The sequence below is a fragment of the Acinonyx jubatus genome, chromosome X, assembly GCF_027475565.1.
Source record: "Acinonyx jubatus isolate Ajub_Pintada_27869175 chromosome X, VMU_Ajub_asm_v1.0, whole genome shotgun sequence".
Lineage (NCBI taxonomy): Eukaryota > Metazoa > Chordata > Mammalia > Carnivora > Felidae > Acinonyx > Acinonyx jubatus.
Window position 1 is genome coordinate 93,669,164 of NC_069389.1, and position 17,203 is coordinate 93,686,366.

The window sequence follows — 17,203 nt, forward strand, 5'->3', positions numbered from 1 at the left end:
AGAGAGCATGCCAGATACTTGCTTGCAAAGAAATCATAGTAAAAGAAAGAATTACTTTCCAAATGGCTAAAAGATATAAAAATAATAATAAACTGTCACCATTATCTATAAAGAGATACCATGCCGCATAATTCATACAAACCACAGTAACAAAACTAATTGCAAACTTCACTCCCTAGTACAGAAGTGTATCAGTTCATATGTAGCACGTAAGGACCAGATAAACAAGATAAATAACATAAATTTCCTTACTATTATTTTATTTTATTTTAATTAAACTTTTTTAATGTTTTATTTATTTTTGAGAGCGCGTGCACGTGGGCAAGTGGGGGAGGGACAGAGAGAGAGGGAGACAGAAACTGAAGCAGGCTCTCAGCTCTGAGCTGTCAGCACAGAGCCTGATGCAAGGCTCGAATCCACAGACCGCGAGATCACAACCTGATCCGAAGTCAGACGCTTAATCGACTGAGCCACCCAGGCACCCCTCTATTATTTTATTTTAAAAGACTGTCCCAGGTCGTCAAACCATTTGAAAAAAAAAAAAAAAAGGCAGTCTCTTATTGCATCTGTCTATATAGTGCAGCAATATATCTATGAAAAATATTCTGGTGATCCAGGTCTCTGGTCTACTTAAGATCAAAATGTTGGTTCCAATTCCATGAACTTTTGTTTAGTTGTGAATCATTCAGAAATGATTATATGCACAAAACCTTTGAAAGAAAATGCTCATCATGAATGAAAATTGCTTCAGTTTGGTGATGCTAATGGATTGGATAACCTATTCACAACCTAGAACATCCATACGCTTTTCAAAATTCTGGTTCAATTATTCTGTGGGACCATCCGAAGTAAAGCTAGATCAAACTAAATGAGTTAATAAGGAATTAAGTGAGCTAACTGCAGACAAAACCTCCAGTATAATCCCATCTATAAAGACAAATGTAGTTGAGGCTTCTATAGTAAACCAGTCTTTTAAAAAATTTTTTATTTATTTTTATTTATTTTTGAGAGAAAGAGAGAGACAAAGCACAAGCAGGGGAGGGGCAGAGACAGAGGGAGACACAGACTCTGAAGCAGGCTCCAGGCTCCGAGCTGTCAGCACAGAGCCCGACACGGGGCTCGAACCCACAAGCCATGAGATCAGGACCTGAGCCAAAGTCGGACGCTTAACCGACTGAGCTACCCAGGCTCCCCCGTAGTAAACTAGTCTTAAACATTAATTTGTAATATAGTTGATGGAATGGGATAAAATAATAAAAGGGAAATATAAATTAAGAATGAGCTGAACCATCAGGGCACCTGGGTGGCTCAGGTTTGTGGGTTCAAGCCCCACATCAAGCTTTCTGTTGTCAGCACAGAGCCTGCTTCAGATCCTCTGTCCCCCTCTCTCTCTCTGCCCCTCCACCACTCGTGTTTTCTCTCTCTCTCGCGCTCTCTCAAAAACAAATAAGCATTAAGAAAAAAGAATGGGTTGAAATCATCAAATACAAACATGCATTAAGGAAAAGTGATCCAACATAAATATCGCATTCTCTTTCAAGGTATAAAGGTATGACAAAAAATAATTTGTAAGGTTCCTTCCAGCTTTTGGATTCAAAGAACTGCCCCTGAATATGATAATTATATTCTTTTTTTTTTTTAAAAAAGTAACCTCTACACCCAAAGGAGCGCTTGAACTCACCACCCAGAGATTAAGAGTCGTGTGCTCTACAAACTGAGCCAGCCAGGCACCCTTATAAGTATGCTCTTTTCAAGACAGCATGGTCTTATCCCACTGACCGGTGGGATCATTCTCATGATGTTTCCTGCTCGAAATGTTAGTGCTGTAAAATACAGGATCCAACCCTCTTAATTTTTTTTAAATTTTTTATTTTAGAGAAAGGCTGGGGGAGGGGGGAGAGGGACAAAGGGAGAGAAAGAGAAAGAATCTTAGGCAGGCTCTATGCTCAGCATGGAGCCTGACATGGGGCTCCATCCCATGACTGTGGGATCATGACCTGAGCTGAAATCAAGAGTCAGACGCTCAACAGACTGAGCCACCCAGGTGCGGCTTTCCAACCCTTTTAAATCAAAAACTCAATCAAGCCCCTGTACCTTCTATAGTGGAAGGCAGACAATGTCCAGAGAGTTAAATAACTGGTTCTGAGCTCAGAACATTCCCACACTCACCTCCCAAGTTTAGAAATGTCACTTCTCAGGCCATACCAACTTGCTGGAGAACCCAGTTTATGCTCAATAGCTGAGTGGCATAGACCACCCTCATTTGTTATTTTATTGTTCCTATCTTACTCCATAGATGTTAACTAAGTAACATCCAAATTTCTGTGTTTTCCTCTGCACAAGCACTGAGGGCATCAGCATGGCAACAGCCACATAATCATGTGCCAGCTAACTTTGTAATATCTTTTGAAGGTTCTTTTTTTGAAGGTTCTCTACAACTTATACTGTCTATATGTCTTTCCGGAGACATGTGAAGACCTTGTAGTTGTTAAGTATTACTGTCTTATAGCCCTCATGCTTTATCTAATTCTGGACAGTTCTCCAAATAAAATGAAAATAGTTGGAGAAAGTGGAAAGGATTGCAGAGGCTTTTTAAATGTTTCCCTCAGGGGAGCCTGTGTGGCTCAGTCGGTTAAGTGTCCGACTTCGGCTCAGGTCATGATTTCACAGTTTGTGGGTTCAACCCCTGTGTCAGGCTCTGTGCTGACAGCTCGGAGCCTGGAGCCTGCTTCGGATTCTGTGTCTCCCTCTCTCTCTGGCCCTCCCCTGATCGCACTCTGTCTCTCTCTCTCTCTCAAAAAGAAATAAGCATTAAAAAAACAAAAACAAAAAAACAAACCTTTAAAAATAAATAAATAAATAAATAAAAGGAGACTTGGACCATGCAAATGATCTCAAAAATAGTCTGCATTTTAAGAAGTCAAATCAACAATAAACTTTTTAAATGATTGCCATCTTAGTTTTAATTCACACTTGCATTTTATGTGTTTGTGTATACTTATAAAATTGATGCATACAATACATTTGTGCTTATTTTATAGGACTTGGAGCATAATAATGAGGCTTTCAACACAACCCCAGATTATAGTGCTGTCCCTGGAGAATTCTACTTGTAAATAAGATTTCCAGGAAATCACCATTGCAGAGTTTGAGACCTGCCTAGTTATGGTTGAATTATTATAATTTTCACGAGCAAAACCACTGGCGCAGAGATTAATAAATTTGGCTTAGTAATAAAAATGTAAAATTTGTAGAACCCCTCCTGTATTATCCAGGCGGGCCCAATCTAATCACACGAGCCCTCAGAAGTGGAAAAGGAAGGCAGAAGAGCAGGTCAGAAAACAATTCATGAGAAGGGGCGCCCGGGTGGCTCAGTGCCTTAAGTGTCAGACTTTGGCTCAGGTCACGATTTCCTGGTTTGCGAGTTTGAGCTCCTCATGGGGCTCTGCGCTGACAGAGCGGAGCCTGATTGGGATTCTCTCTCTCTCTCTCTCTCTCTCTCTGCCCTTCCCCCACTTGTACTCGGTCTCTCTCTCCCAAAATAAATAAATAAACGTTAAAAAAAAAAAAAAAGGAAAAGATTCATGTGAAAAGGACTCTTTTCATTGTCAGTGTTGAAGACGTTGGAAGGGAGCACAAGGCAAGAAATGCAGGCCGCCTCTAGCAGCTGACCTCAACTCTCAGCTTCTAGCCAGCAAGCAGACAGGAACCTCATTGGTCCTACCACTGAGGAGAACGGAGCTCTGCCAGTGACCCCAATGAGCAGTTAATGGATTCTCCCCGAGAGCCCCAGATGCGATCACAGCCCTGCGGATGCCTTCACGTTAGCCCAGTGAGACCCATATCAGACTTCTGTGCTCAAAAATAAAAAAACTCTAATAAATTTGTAACGTCTTACGCCATTCGTTTGCAGGAATTCATTCTGGCAGCAAGAAAATGAATACAGAGGGTTTTTTCAGTGCTTGCACACAATTAAGCAATGGGACTATCCTGTCCACAAGACAGGACCAAACATACGGACTCAGGAGTATCCTGGGAAAGTACTACAAAGAGCACGACAGAGCGCTGTCCATGGTGGGAGAGGGTGGGTAGCCAACAAAGGTAGAATAGCGCCTCTAGAGAAACAGGGAACCGTGAAATTAATCCTGATATTATCAGAGAGGAAAGATAACCGCCCCAATATTTTCCTACAACATCACCACTTGACCGCACGGCCCAGTAAAGCTGACTTCTCCTTACACCACCGCTCCCTTCAAAAAAGCTTCCCTCATTTATCATACTTCTTTGTTCTTCTAATCCTAGGGAGATATCATCTAATTAAGAGCTGGCATGAAACTAGCAAATGTCTATAAAGACAAAAAAGGCATTAGCGAAGTTAAGAGCTTTGAAATCAAGCAGACCTGAGTTTGAATTCTCACTGTACGTCTTCCTTGAAGTGTAAACAGTGAGCAAGGTAATTAACCTCTCGGAACCACTGTGCCCTTTGGTGTAAAACAGAGATTTACCCTGAGAGCGCGTTTGGGAGGCAGTCTGCAAAGTGCTTGACAGTTTTTCAACATTGCAAGCAAACAAATGCATTTCATATGAAATTTATAATACTGGTTCGACAGGCTAGATTCAAGTTTTAAGTTCCCGGAGCTCTGAAAGGTGTTTTTATTTATATTTTTCTTAGGGAAGGCTAAGTTAATTGCTTTTCTCTACTGAATCGTCTCCCTATCTCCACACAGCTGGAGATGCTCTTATCTTACCATACCATAAATGTGGCAACATGGGGCAAAAACAACATATGCCCTCGTCATAGGATGTAACACCAGAGAAAATATTTCACTATCACTGAAAACAGAGTATAATTTTATTTTTCACTAAGATTACATCCTACGGACCAGGGTCAAATTCTTGCTGCTTGAAAGGTAAAATATGTACCCTTGTGTGCTGTATAAAGCACCTATGTCCTGTCCAACTTATAGGATGGCATTCCGTTCCTCTTGTTTAAAAACGTGACCATTGGGGAGCCTGCGTGGTTCAGTTGGTTGAGCGTCTGACTTCGGCTCAGGTCACGATCTCGCATCCATGGATTCAAGCCCCGCATCGGGCTCTGCGCTGACGGCTCAGAGCCTGCTTTGGATTCTGTGTCTCCCTCTCTCTCTGCCCCTCCCCTGCTTGTGCTCTGTTTCTCTCTGTCTCTCAAAGAATAAAATAAAACATTGATCTCGGGGTAGTAAGTTTGAGCCTCATGCAGGATGTAAACATTACTTAAAAATAAGATCTTTGGGGGCAGCTCAGTGGCTCAGTCCGTTAAGTGTCTGACTTCAACTCAGGTCATGATCTCATAGTTCGTGAGTTCGAGCCCCGTGTCGGGCCCTGTGCCGAGAGCTCGGAGCCTGGAGCCTGCTTCGGATTCTGTGTCTCCCTCGCTCTCTGCCCCTCCCTTGCTCCTGCTCTGTCTCTGTCTCCTTCAAAAGTAAATAAACTTTAAAAAATTTTATAAATAAATTCTTAAAAAAATTCTTCACTTTCTCATCTATAGTGTTTTCATTCCCATTAAATCCATTATCAATACTGAAAATACAGTAAATAAAAATTAACCTGAGGGGCGCCTGAGTGGCTCAGTCGGTTAAGCGTCCGACCTCGGCTCAGGTCATGATCTCACGGTTCATCAGTTCGAGCCCCACGTCGGGCTGTGTGCGGACAGTTCAGAGCCTGGAGCCTGCTTCGGATTCTGTGTCTCCTTCTGTCTGCCTCTCCCCGGCTTGCACTTTGTCTCTCGCTCTGTCTCAAAAATAAATAAACCTTAAAAAAAAATTAACCTGATTATCTTGGCTCAGAATTTTCACGCGAGTAAAATAAATTGAGAGAGAGACAGACAGTATGAGTGGAGAAGGAGCAGAGAGAGAGGAAGACACAGAATCGGAGGCAGGCTCCAGGCTCTGAGTTGCCAGCACAGAGCCCGATGCGGGGCTTGAACTCATGAACTGTGAGATCGTGACCCGAGCTGAAGTCAGGCGCTCAACCGACTGAGCCACCCAGGTGCCCCAAGAATAGTCATTTTAAATGACTGCAAGGACTAGAGCCCTAATACCCAGCAGAGTTGTGCCTGGCACAGAACACAAAGCGAGTAATTCTGAAGATTATAACGTCAATATACAAGGTGAGTGAGAAAGCACTGAGCGCTTTCATAAATGGATTACTCAGCAACTTCTTTATATACCAATTCCCCAAGAATCTTCCACGGACCCTGCCTCTTTCTGACAGTCTTGAGGAAATAAAGCAATACACAGTGGTTGCCATTTCGATTTAAAATACCATCATGCACAGTGCTTGCAATTCTGGACTCTTTAAACCACAAGTTCAAGTCATTCACACAAATTCTTGCCTCTCTCTGACATCTTTCTTTCCCCTCCCCCTCACTGGGCCCTACTTAGGTTCTCCTCTAAATATTCTAACTTTCAAGCAGAATGTCTGGAATCCTTAGAATTCTTAGTAACTCCAGGCTTCCCATGAGGATGTGAGATTTGCATTTCCGCCTCTTCCCTCTGCGGCGAGTGTTTCCAGGGGTACTTGGAAGGAACATTAAAGTATATTAAAAGAAATGAATCTAGATTAATTCTTGACAGGTACAATTCTTGGAAAGTTCCGAAAACATCAGAAATACTAGCTTTCTGTCTTGCAAGTTTCTTTGTGCTGTATTCTTCAGTTATGTAAAAAGGACTTCAAGAGATCTTTCAAAACACACACACAATTGGCTTTAAAACAAAGTTTTACGTTCACTTGCACATGCCAGGCTTCCTCAGACTAAAAAATCTGGGGAGGAAGTTTGTAAACGCTGAATTCACTATGGAACGGTGTGAATCCTATGATTAAAAAATGATATAATCCCAGGCTCTAAGACAAGCAGAGCATCTATATAAAAGGGGCAAAGTGTCTTCTAGTTGGACCACCCAGGGAGCACCGCTTTCAGATGTATTATCTTGTATAACGATTAACACAAGAAAACTATCTGGGTGAGGACAGCCAGCAGAGTGAAAGGTCCGGAAAACAAGACTCAATGCAAGGAGTGAGGTAGTGAGCTCTCTGTCACAGACAGTGATTAAGGAGAATGTGTATTACCATCTTTCAGAGGTGTCGCAGAAAGGATTCCTGCTTTAAAGGGGGTTTGGATTCTCTAAAGGACCTCTAAGGTCACATTTATCTCTATGGTTTTCCATTGGTAAGTCTTAAAGGAGCTTACATTTACGTTTTTTTCTCCACGTAATTTTGTTAGAGTGAGCATTTAGTAAAAACAAATTAAGCAGACAGAAATAAAAGTTTATGTAGACGCTAATGGTGAAAGTGGCTAAATACATTCTTTTCTAATTTGAGATTATCAATTTAAGAAGTATTTTGCTAAATAAAATACGATTTCTAAAACCACAAGGTTTTGTTTTATTCCCTAAATTGGGGCGTGGGGGGAGACAATCTTAGGGAACAGAAAAGATGTCAAATTTAGAAAATGCCTAGTTTTATTTGATCTCTTTTTTGAATCACCCATAAACAAGGGATACTCATCTAGGATGCACCATCTTTTCTCAGGAAATCCAGATACTGAATTTTAATGATGAAATGATAGAAAGCAGTTGCTGTAAAATACTGTGCTATTGATATTTACTACAAACTCCATTTTACATATTAAACAAAGTAATTGTAAACAGGAAGCTAACCGAATGCAAGTGCATTAGCTAATGGGGGACAAGTCTAATTTACTAAACTCCTTCTATGCTCACTGCCTTTTAGCCTGAGAAAGGTGAAATTCGAAGGAAAACATCTCACAGCGTCTGCCTTGCTAGAATTCACTGTTACATTGCACTGGTTAATTCCTACCCATTGTCTTCCTCTTTTTGCCACACGGTTATTATCCAAAGTTACTGCTTGTGAAAAAAAACATGAAAGGATTGCTAATGCTAATCCGTTCTATCTCAGTGTGCCCTTAGAAACTAACAATACGTTAACCCTAGAACATTAGCCTGAAGGAACCATTTGCTGTTTTAAAACAATGAATACCAAAATACCAGAAAGCCACTTAGATGTGACTGCCCTTTCAGCTTTATTAATTTAGGCAAAAGGACAGGTTAATTTATATGGTGCACACCTGTCAGGAGCGCAGTCTTTACTAATTCAGTTTACCCTGACCAGGAGATCCTCCCTCAGGCTAAGGCTGAACTTCAACCTACTGTTGAACAGAGGGTAACACAAACACGTCACTCAGATTTCCATCAAGACGGTCCCTTCTGAGAATCCCATTCCACGTGGATGGCACACCACCCTGCAAGGGTGCAAAATGGAAGCTGAAAGAAGACCAGATCTACCCAGTTAAAGACGAAGTATTTGGTAACCAAGCTACCTGAAGGCCAAAGGATTTTTTTTCCCCTAAATCTTTTGTCTTCAAGGTACGACTCCACTATTCCCGAAGCATACGATAATAGAGTGCGGAGAGCGCTTTATGCTATGGAAGAAACCATTTTCTTTAATGTCGTCATAAACATTGTCCTTATCATCAATCAACCTGAAAAATATGGAGAGCTTGCAACTCTCAGTCAGGCTTTCAAGACGGGGAAAGAAGACCCACTTGGGTTTGAAATCCACAAGGGAAGAACTGCCTTTCTGTGCAGTGTTTGCAGTAACTGAAGTGTTGTCTCTTGTACCTTTCACCAGCGTGCCAGCACCGCCCTACCTATGGCAGCAACACAGGAGCTCTAGCTGAGGGGCACCTATACCAGGTTGAGAACGAGCCCACAAGGAGCCTTGACAGTTTTTCCATGCTTGCTCAATTACTACAGCACATTTTGACTACAACCGAAAATATTTTTCTTGAATTCTCAGTCTAGGAAAAACTACCCACATCTTCCACGAAAACCACGTCACGTGTATCTGACAAATCACAGTAAATAATGCGAAAACACTACAAACCAATACTACCCAAGCAAATGTATAAAAGGATGCTTCTCGTCACTGTCCAGAACTCTATATCCAAGATAATATTTTAAATGTTTATACGTGAGCTTGTAGACAAATTATAAAATATCGCAATTGACCAGAAAGTCGGAATTAAACTGTTCCATCATAGGGCAAAGGTTTTAGACTCAAAGACACCAATAACCATTTAACCTGTGTCTGCCGGCTCAGCAACCGTGAGAGCAAATATATTGTTTCTTGACTCAGTGTTTTAACTTAGTCTTTATAATTTTTGAGAGCAAAAATTATGCTCAACTTAAGTATCCTTGTGTGTGAAGTGTCGTGGAATAGTTACAACATGTTACCCATGATATTTTTATTTCTGGCCAAGCAAGACAATGAACTCCAACCTAAAACAGTCAAAAACTAAGCAATGTATTTACAAGCCCAACGTAACCTCCCCACGCTAGTCTTTTCCTATATTTAACGCTTTCCCTGTGTACATTTACATAATATTTTAAAGCCTGTGTTAATTCATTTATAAAGAAAAATAAGTTAAGGCCAATTTAATAATATAGACTGTCACAATGTCAAAACAGTGTAACCCAACGCCAGCCCTTCAAGTATATTTGTCCATTCTACCTCTGTGCCACTACCAAGAATCAACATCAACATGCAAAGCTCTGTGGAATTTTCTAGCTTCTGCCATCTATATCAATTCATTCATATCATCAGGTCAAAGAGGTGACTGCTTAAAAGGAAGAAAGGGATTCATTCAAGATGTTTTACTAGGCTGTATCCGAGCCTGTGGCTAGTATGAATTAATACAATATAAAAAAAATTTTTAACCGTCTCTAAAAATTGGAAAACCAGCTGCAATTTGGATCTTCTGTATAGTAAAATATAGTAGGAAGAGAAGACTCACTATTAGCCATTATTTATTGTACCCTACTGATTTTAAGTTTTGGGGCGTGTATGCTTTGTTTTGTTTTCACAATTAAGTTGCTTTTGGTAAATCTTTGCTCATTTCTCACCAGCCAAGATTCATAAAGTCAACAGGCACATCTCATTTTCTCAAATTATTTGAAGGAGCTCCATTAACTCGGCACCTCCACTAACTGGTGCTTTTGACACATTCAGCTTTTGAGAAACAAGTAGAACCAATCTTCCCCCCCCCCCCTTTTTTTCTTACAAATATAAAGTTTTAACTTTACAGGAAGAGTAAAATTAACAGACAGAGAAAATCACCTGAAGCATCTCTAAGGAAGGACATAAAAAATTATCTGAAAACGACACGATGAGGGGATTTCACTCTGAAATGTGCTCATTTTTCAGCGCTTTCTAGGGAAAGATGCGTTTGGATTGAGAAGATGAGCACCCTTCCTCGGCAGCTGAAATCCTTTCAAAGAACCAGAGAAGATACCACTGTGCATCTGAACCTGGCAGAAAAAAACCTAAGTAACAGAATGGCACCTCACCGGCTTTCTAAACACACAATTAACCTAAAGCAGGAAGAATTTTCCACATCTTTCCTACTGAAAGATATTTTCAAGGAAATACAGTTGAAACAGCCTTGCACTCATAAGCCCTTTTCGTACCAATATTAAAAAAAAAAAAAAAAAAGGGTCTACCTTTCCCTTATTCCTTCCTCCACCGAAAGGAAAAAAAGAAGCTTCACAGACAATATTTCAAAAGGATATTTTATTACATCTCCTGGATTTTGTTTCTAAGGCAACAGTTTGCAAATTAAAAAAAATAAGATTTTGAAAAATTCTAGCAAGACTTCCCAATATGTTTTAGTATATATTTACTTAAAATAAATTTCTAAAATAGGCATTTGTAGAACATACTTTGCAACTCCATGTAGATATGTAGCTATTCATAGAACCGTAACTTGCACAAATTTGAACTTACACTTCTAAACTTGAATTATACAACCGGGAAAGATATAAACACCAAACTTATTAATATTCATACACAACGCAAGAATAAAAGTCCGGATTAAAAGACCCATTTTCTGATCAATGCGTTAACTCCGAATGTTTCAGATTCATCAAAAAAAAAAAAATTATAGAACACATTTCCCTATTTAACACCACACCAACATCAACCACAAAAGAAGTCATCTAAGTGTTTCAGATATACAAAAATTCAGCAAAAAATCCAACCAGTGTAAAAGATCAAAGTTTATCCTCATGCAATTCCTTAGGTATACCTTTAGACTTTTTTACATCAGTAATTCGATCACCATTAAGCACGTTAAATGAAAATAAACAAACTCCTAGGACAACAAACCGAAGGTAAGATGTGGGCATGCCAATATATTTAATGATAAGCAAGCTTGAGGTTTTTGATCCTGTGGGTTTTGGGATGTCGCTGCTTGGGATTTTTACCCCCCCCCCTTTTTTTTTGCCACAAGGTTGATCCACGAATGAAAGCCCACTTTAATATCCTCTTTTCTCTCACTTACATGTATGCTGGAGAAAGTGGAGTTGACCTGGATGTTTTAAGCACAGGAACTGGGAATTTCCAGATAGCAGGAGAGCCCGTTTTCCATTTCAATGGCATGTTGTCACTACGGTACTACAATAACAGTAAACAGCGTTTCCATGACAGAGTACCAACTAGGACTTCCATTCCACGCAGCCCCGACACGGCAGCGGCGGCCGCCGAGAACAAGCCAACGATCCTGCCAGTGCCCTGAAACCGACGCTTCCAATCTGTAAAATAGGGCTGCAAGGTACCTCCTTTAAATCCTCCTGTCCCCTAAAGCAAGATGATGATTCTATCGTTCTAACTCAACAATAGTGCCACCTCGTTAGGAAAGCGTTGACTGCAGTATATATATATATATATATATATATATATATATATATATATATATATTTTTTTTTTTTTTTTTAAGACTGCACCGTGCATACCACACAATGCAGCTTTATTTAATAAAAGCGGCTGGGGTTTTCTTTCTTTTTCTTTCTGTCTCTCTCTCTCTCTCTTTTTTTTTTAAGCTTGCAACACCATTGTTCTACCTTAACAGGGATACTGCAGCCCTGTACTATATTCTGCACCTATTAACCTGATTTCTGACCAATAGTAGCAGGAAAAAAAAAAACAGAAGGGTTTCACAGGAAAATGAAACAACATACCTACTCAGAATACACTTGTCATCCTCTGAACATTCTTCTTTTGAGCTGCAACAATACAAATGGGATATAAACCTCAGCATAGCCTTAGGCCACAGCTAATAGAGATCAGTGACTAAATTCGGCAGCCTGCTTTCCTCCTGTGCGAGCTCTGGCCACACAATACAAGAATGCCATTATGGGAAAAGCCCGTTTAAAAACTGCCAGTCTCTCTGTTTTCCAGTTAGAAGAAGGCAAAATGTAAGAACAAATATAAACTGCTGCAGAACTCTGCCCGCTCTTCTAGTGGCTTCTGATTCAAGTTGCTCTCCTTTCCCTATTCTTATTTCCAAGCCGGGATGAGCAAAATCGCATACAGTGACAACATGCTGTGGTAACACGAATACCACTCTGTCTTCTGCAGCAGAGCACAGAGTAGCGTGCTCTTAATAGCAGTCCTCAGAGGGACGCTATCAACAATCTAATTCAAGGCTGCCCTCCCCTTCTTCTCTCCCCCAGGTCCCCTCGCGCTCACCCACCCCTCTCGCCTCCCCCCCCCCCCCCCCAAAGAGCTCACAAATTGCCTAGAGGAGAGACCAATGCTGCCGGCCAAGCAGGTGTCCAGCAGGGACGTTCCAAAGCTCAGCGGCGGGTCCGGTAACCTCTAGGGGTTAGTGACTGACAAGGAGATTGAAAAATTCAAGCTGCTGTCAAAGGCAACTGGAGGTATTTCGCGAAAGCAGTGGCAAGTAGACGTTTCATCTATATTGCTTTAAAACACTGCCAGAAAATAGCATCCTCGTAAGTGCCCTGAAAGTGACGGGGGCGGGGGGGGGGGGTTGTTTTAAGTTTCTCTTTCAAGCACCCAACTCACAAATTTTCTACACGATTCTGAGACGTGAACATAGGACAGACGGGTATTATGCTGAACTCTTTATTTACAGGCTGAAGAATTTTACAATTTCACCCCTGATGTAGGCAAGTCGCCATCACTCAACATCTACCTATATAACCAGAATTATCTGCCTTCGCCAATGCAAGCTTAGGAAAAGCAGACTGCCCTTGACGCGGAAGCCACCAAAAAAATCACTGCAGTGACAAAGAGCTCATATTTCTTTTCAAGTTTGTATGCAAACAATAAACTTCTGCTCCTAACTTAAGTAGCTGGCTTTCGGATACTCTTTCCAAATTATTCCTAGTTTTAATTGAAAAGATTGAGACGTGGTCCCTTAAGAGGCTTTCTTATCTGTATTCAAAAAAGGCACAGATGAATGTGACCAGAGGAAGCAACTACTTTGCAAACTTCCAAAATACAGAATTTAATGTACCAGAAATACAGTGTGCAATGAGCTAAGGTAATCACAACTAACCGTCCTTTAAGATCCACATCAATATTCAGGCCCAAAGTATTTTCCTATGAAAGCCAACCATACATGTACATTCGGTATATACACACACCACAAGCAAACATACATATATGGAGAGAAAGCTTCTTGTGAAATCCTGACCAGTAATGCACAAACGCTATCAAATAGTAAGGAGATGTCAGCCATCACTAACTCACAAATAATTTTTAATCCAATCTATCCTACACAAACACCCCCAAACACGCAGGCAAGCAACTGAAAAAGTTAAATTATATTTCTCTTTTTAGTACCCACACACAAAACTGTCTCACAGAAATCTTCAGAGGAATCTGAGAAAGGAGTATTTATCAATACCCTAATGAGCAAAGTACATGTAAAAGGTTAAAAACAAAAAGCACCACTAATGCAAATAAACCATAGTCAATATTTTACATTAGAAGGCTTTGTGTAATAACTCTGAAGAGTTATGGGACAAAAAGTTTCCGGGTACAACAATCAGGAGCGGCAACTTGTTGGAAACCCCAAGAATAAAATACACACACACACACACACACACACACACACACCCATCAAGCAAGTTTGGAATGTTCCATTCCAAAAAGGTGAAGCATTCTCAAACATTTACAAATATAAAACACAAAACAGCTACACAAACTAGCTGTAGGTAGCAAGGAGGGGACGTTTTAGAAAGGAAGCTCAACCACTTTCCAGCTTATGAAAATCTTACAAAACAGTAACTGCAAACAGAACTTCTGAGAACAAAGACCCCCGCCCCCCGCCAAACCTATATAAAAACATGGTTAGTGAAGCGTTTCGAGCGGTCTGTAAAGCGCACTCAACATTTATGAGGGGGAAATAGGGTGAATGTATAGTTTTCCAAGTCTCCAAACAGGTGAAGATGACTTTATTGCAAAGGTTCTGCAGTTATTAGCTTTCTGTGAACAATCAACTTATTCAAAAAAAGCAACATAATCTTTGTCTAACCTCAGGTCCCACAGAAATCAACCAGCACCAACAAATCATCTATGTCAATTTCCAACCTAGATTTCTCTTGAAGTTTAGAACCTGTTCTTGTGGACCTCTGACAATTGTAATATTTGCTCAAAGTGAAAAGAAAATAAGACTGCTCCCTCCACACCACCCTCGGTGCTTATAAAGACCCCAAACCCTAAAAGCTTACATCTGATGGTGACCATTTATTTCTGTTCAGTTTTTCTGCTTTAATAAATTGCTAGGAGTCATTTGTAATTATCTCTCATGAGCAAGCAACTCATATGCCAAAGGCTTTAAAAAGAATTCCTTTAAGCATAAATATAGTCCATGAAATACGCTTTACGCTATTAATTTGGTTAACATCATTCTTTGTACATTGTTTAGAAATAAACTTCAGCCAGGTAAAATCACCCCAACTGCAAATTAGTAGAGTCCAAATGAATCAGATTTTACTACCCTGACGGTGACTCCAGTAGCCAACTATCGAGTATAATTACCATTACATTCTGGAACTGAAAATGTTTTCACCTACAGAGTGAAAGGGAGCAAATGATTAAGTGTGGGTTTTAAATATAATTTTATGCAGGCTCAGTGTCCCACTACTTTAATATTTAGGCTGGGAAATGTCAAAAACCCTCATTGACTTCATAGGAAACAGTGATTTCATTTATGGAGCATTTGGTTTCTACTATGGACCCCACCATGCAAAAGAGACAAGATAGAAAGACAACATATGCAAATGCTCGTCAAAGCATTTTAGGAACATTAATGAATCACTTAAAAATACCTGTGAAGTGCATATTTCAGAGATGTCATAAACAAAGGACAATGTGGGGACTTGGCCAAGGCCACAAAAAGTGTCATTCTTGGCCAAATCTTGCAACATGGAATTCCCTGGTTCCCAATGGAGAAAGAGAAGAATTTTAGAACTTTTAGAATTCTTACACATCACCTTGCTCAGTACCCTCTTTGTACAGATGAAGAACTGAGGCCCAGAGATGTTAACTTGCCCAATGTTCCATCTGCTGGTCTAAGACTCCCACTCTAGAATCCATTTGCAAAATCTTCACTGCAGAAGGTGTTTAAATAGGAGGAGGGAGAAAAAAGTAAATAAAAATTAAGCCAGTCATAGTATGGAAGAGAAGTGAAATACCCAGCAAGGAGTGTATTTTTTTTTCTAAACATCAATGTTTCTAAATAATTTTATAGGACAGTTTAACTGCTGGCTGACCGTTAAAGTCCTTTACCGCCATCACCCCACTCGATGAATTGACTATGATGTTGCATATCTGACCTTTTTCTCCATATTTTCCTGATATTCCCTAAGAACTGACCTACCTCTTCCTTGCCAGTTTTGGTTAATCCTGTGGTAGGTACAACTAGAGACTGATAGCATTAACCACAGTTTGTGTGAGCAGGCGCCGTGTAAGCTTCTCTTGTGTAAGCTTCTCTTCGATCCTGACAGTGTCTCCTCGGACTAATCTGGGATATCCACATTATTTGCATTGCTCAGATCGGACCATAGATTAAGCCAAATCGTGTGTTCTGTTCTGTTCTACCAATCAGTAAGAGTATTTGGAAGGTGACCAAGTAGAAAATGTTAAACCTTTTAGAGCACACAAAAAAATGGACTTCCGCACAACAGAGCAAAAATCTTAAAACATTCAGGGCGCCTTATTATAGAAAATGGAACCGTTCACAGGAATGGCCACATATACGTGTGTGTGTGCGCGTATGGGTGTTGTGTGTACCTCCTTGAGTTGTTTCAGGAAACTGAATATCAAATGCATTAATTTTTTTTTTTTTTACTAGATACTCAGATATGTAGCCTTGCTAAAATCAAAACAGGAAATCCCAGATGTTTCTCAAAGGTTGACTATGTTGGAAAGTCGTGAGTAACTTCATCTTTTAGAAGTACCTTCTCACGTGTCAATTTCCTTAACAGAGCTGTGTGGATCCTTACAGTCCCGCAATGGATTTACACCTATGACTATGTCTGGGATTAATATAGTAGCTATCCCCTGTCTCACAATACAAACAAGCACAAAAACACAATTGTCGTGCCGGCACACATGCATACATATGCGTGCGTGTATGCACGCATATGCATATACACAATTCCTCCCCACTGGCAGGAGTAAAGTGTAGGCAAGCACTCTTCCTGTCTTTGACATGTTCAAAAGAGAAGAAGGATACTGAGTTTTGGGGGAAGGAGGCACAGAACAGCCATAAGTGGGGATGGTAAGCCGGCAAGCCAGGAAACAATAGGAAAAGGGACAAAAGGAGAGGACAAAAAGGGCGAGGAGGGGAATGCTGGGTGGAAGGAGAATGAGAAGCCAGAATGGTAGTAGTTCCCGGATGTGGCAACTTTTATACTTGGGGGTCCAATGAATGAGGTTATGGGACTAAGACAGGAGCTGGGGTAGGACAGCAAATACAGAGGGACTGAGCAGGTGACAAGGAAGGTCCAATTGCTGGGGACCCAAGGGCCCACAGGTTCTGACTATCCTTACTCTCTAAAAAAAAGGATTAGCACTGAATGGGAAATTTGGAAGTCCTTGCCCTTTCTTCCATCTTGTGTTTTCTGTAGTCTCTAGATTCTAGTAAAATCTGTAAGTCTAGTAAACTCTGTAAGTTTTTTTTCTCCCCCTTGGCTACCCCTGAGTGCCTCATTCATAGATGATTCCCAAATCCACACGCCCAAGTAAGTCTTTGCACATCCATGACATGCGCAAACGAAATCGATCCTTAAGTATTCCCCCCTATTAACAACTGCCTTAAACCCCAAACCAA

General features: G+C 40.6%; 1 protein-coding gene across 10 annotated transcripts in view; it reads right to left on the minus strand.

Moving 5' to 3' along the window:
• KLHL13 (kelch like family member 13) overlaps positions 1-17,203 on the minus strand; it is a 200,252-nt gene that overhangs the window by 58,329 nt on the left and 124,720 nt on the right. The window contains exon 1 of one of the 10 annotated variants that reach the window (XM_015062857.3): positions 12,075-12,535. The exons of 8 other annotated variants lie outside the window; for them this stretch is intronic. In XM_015062857.3, coding sequence (XP_014918343.1) covers positions 12,075-12,154 — 80 coding nt within the window. In that variant the 5' untranslated portion in view covers positions 12,155-12,535. Of the gene's footprint in view, positions 1-11,398; positions 11,778-12,074; positions 12,536-17,203 lie in introns of those variants that run through there. One more of the 10 variants, XM_027054373.2, reaches the window with a different exon arrangement.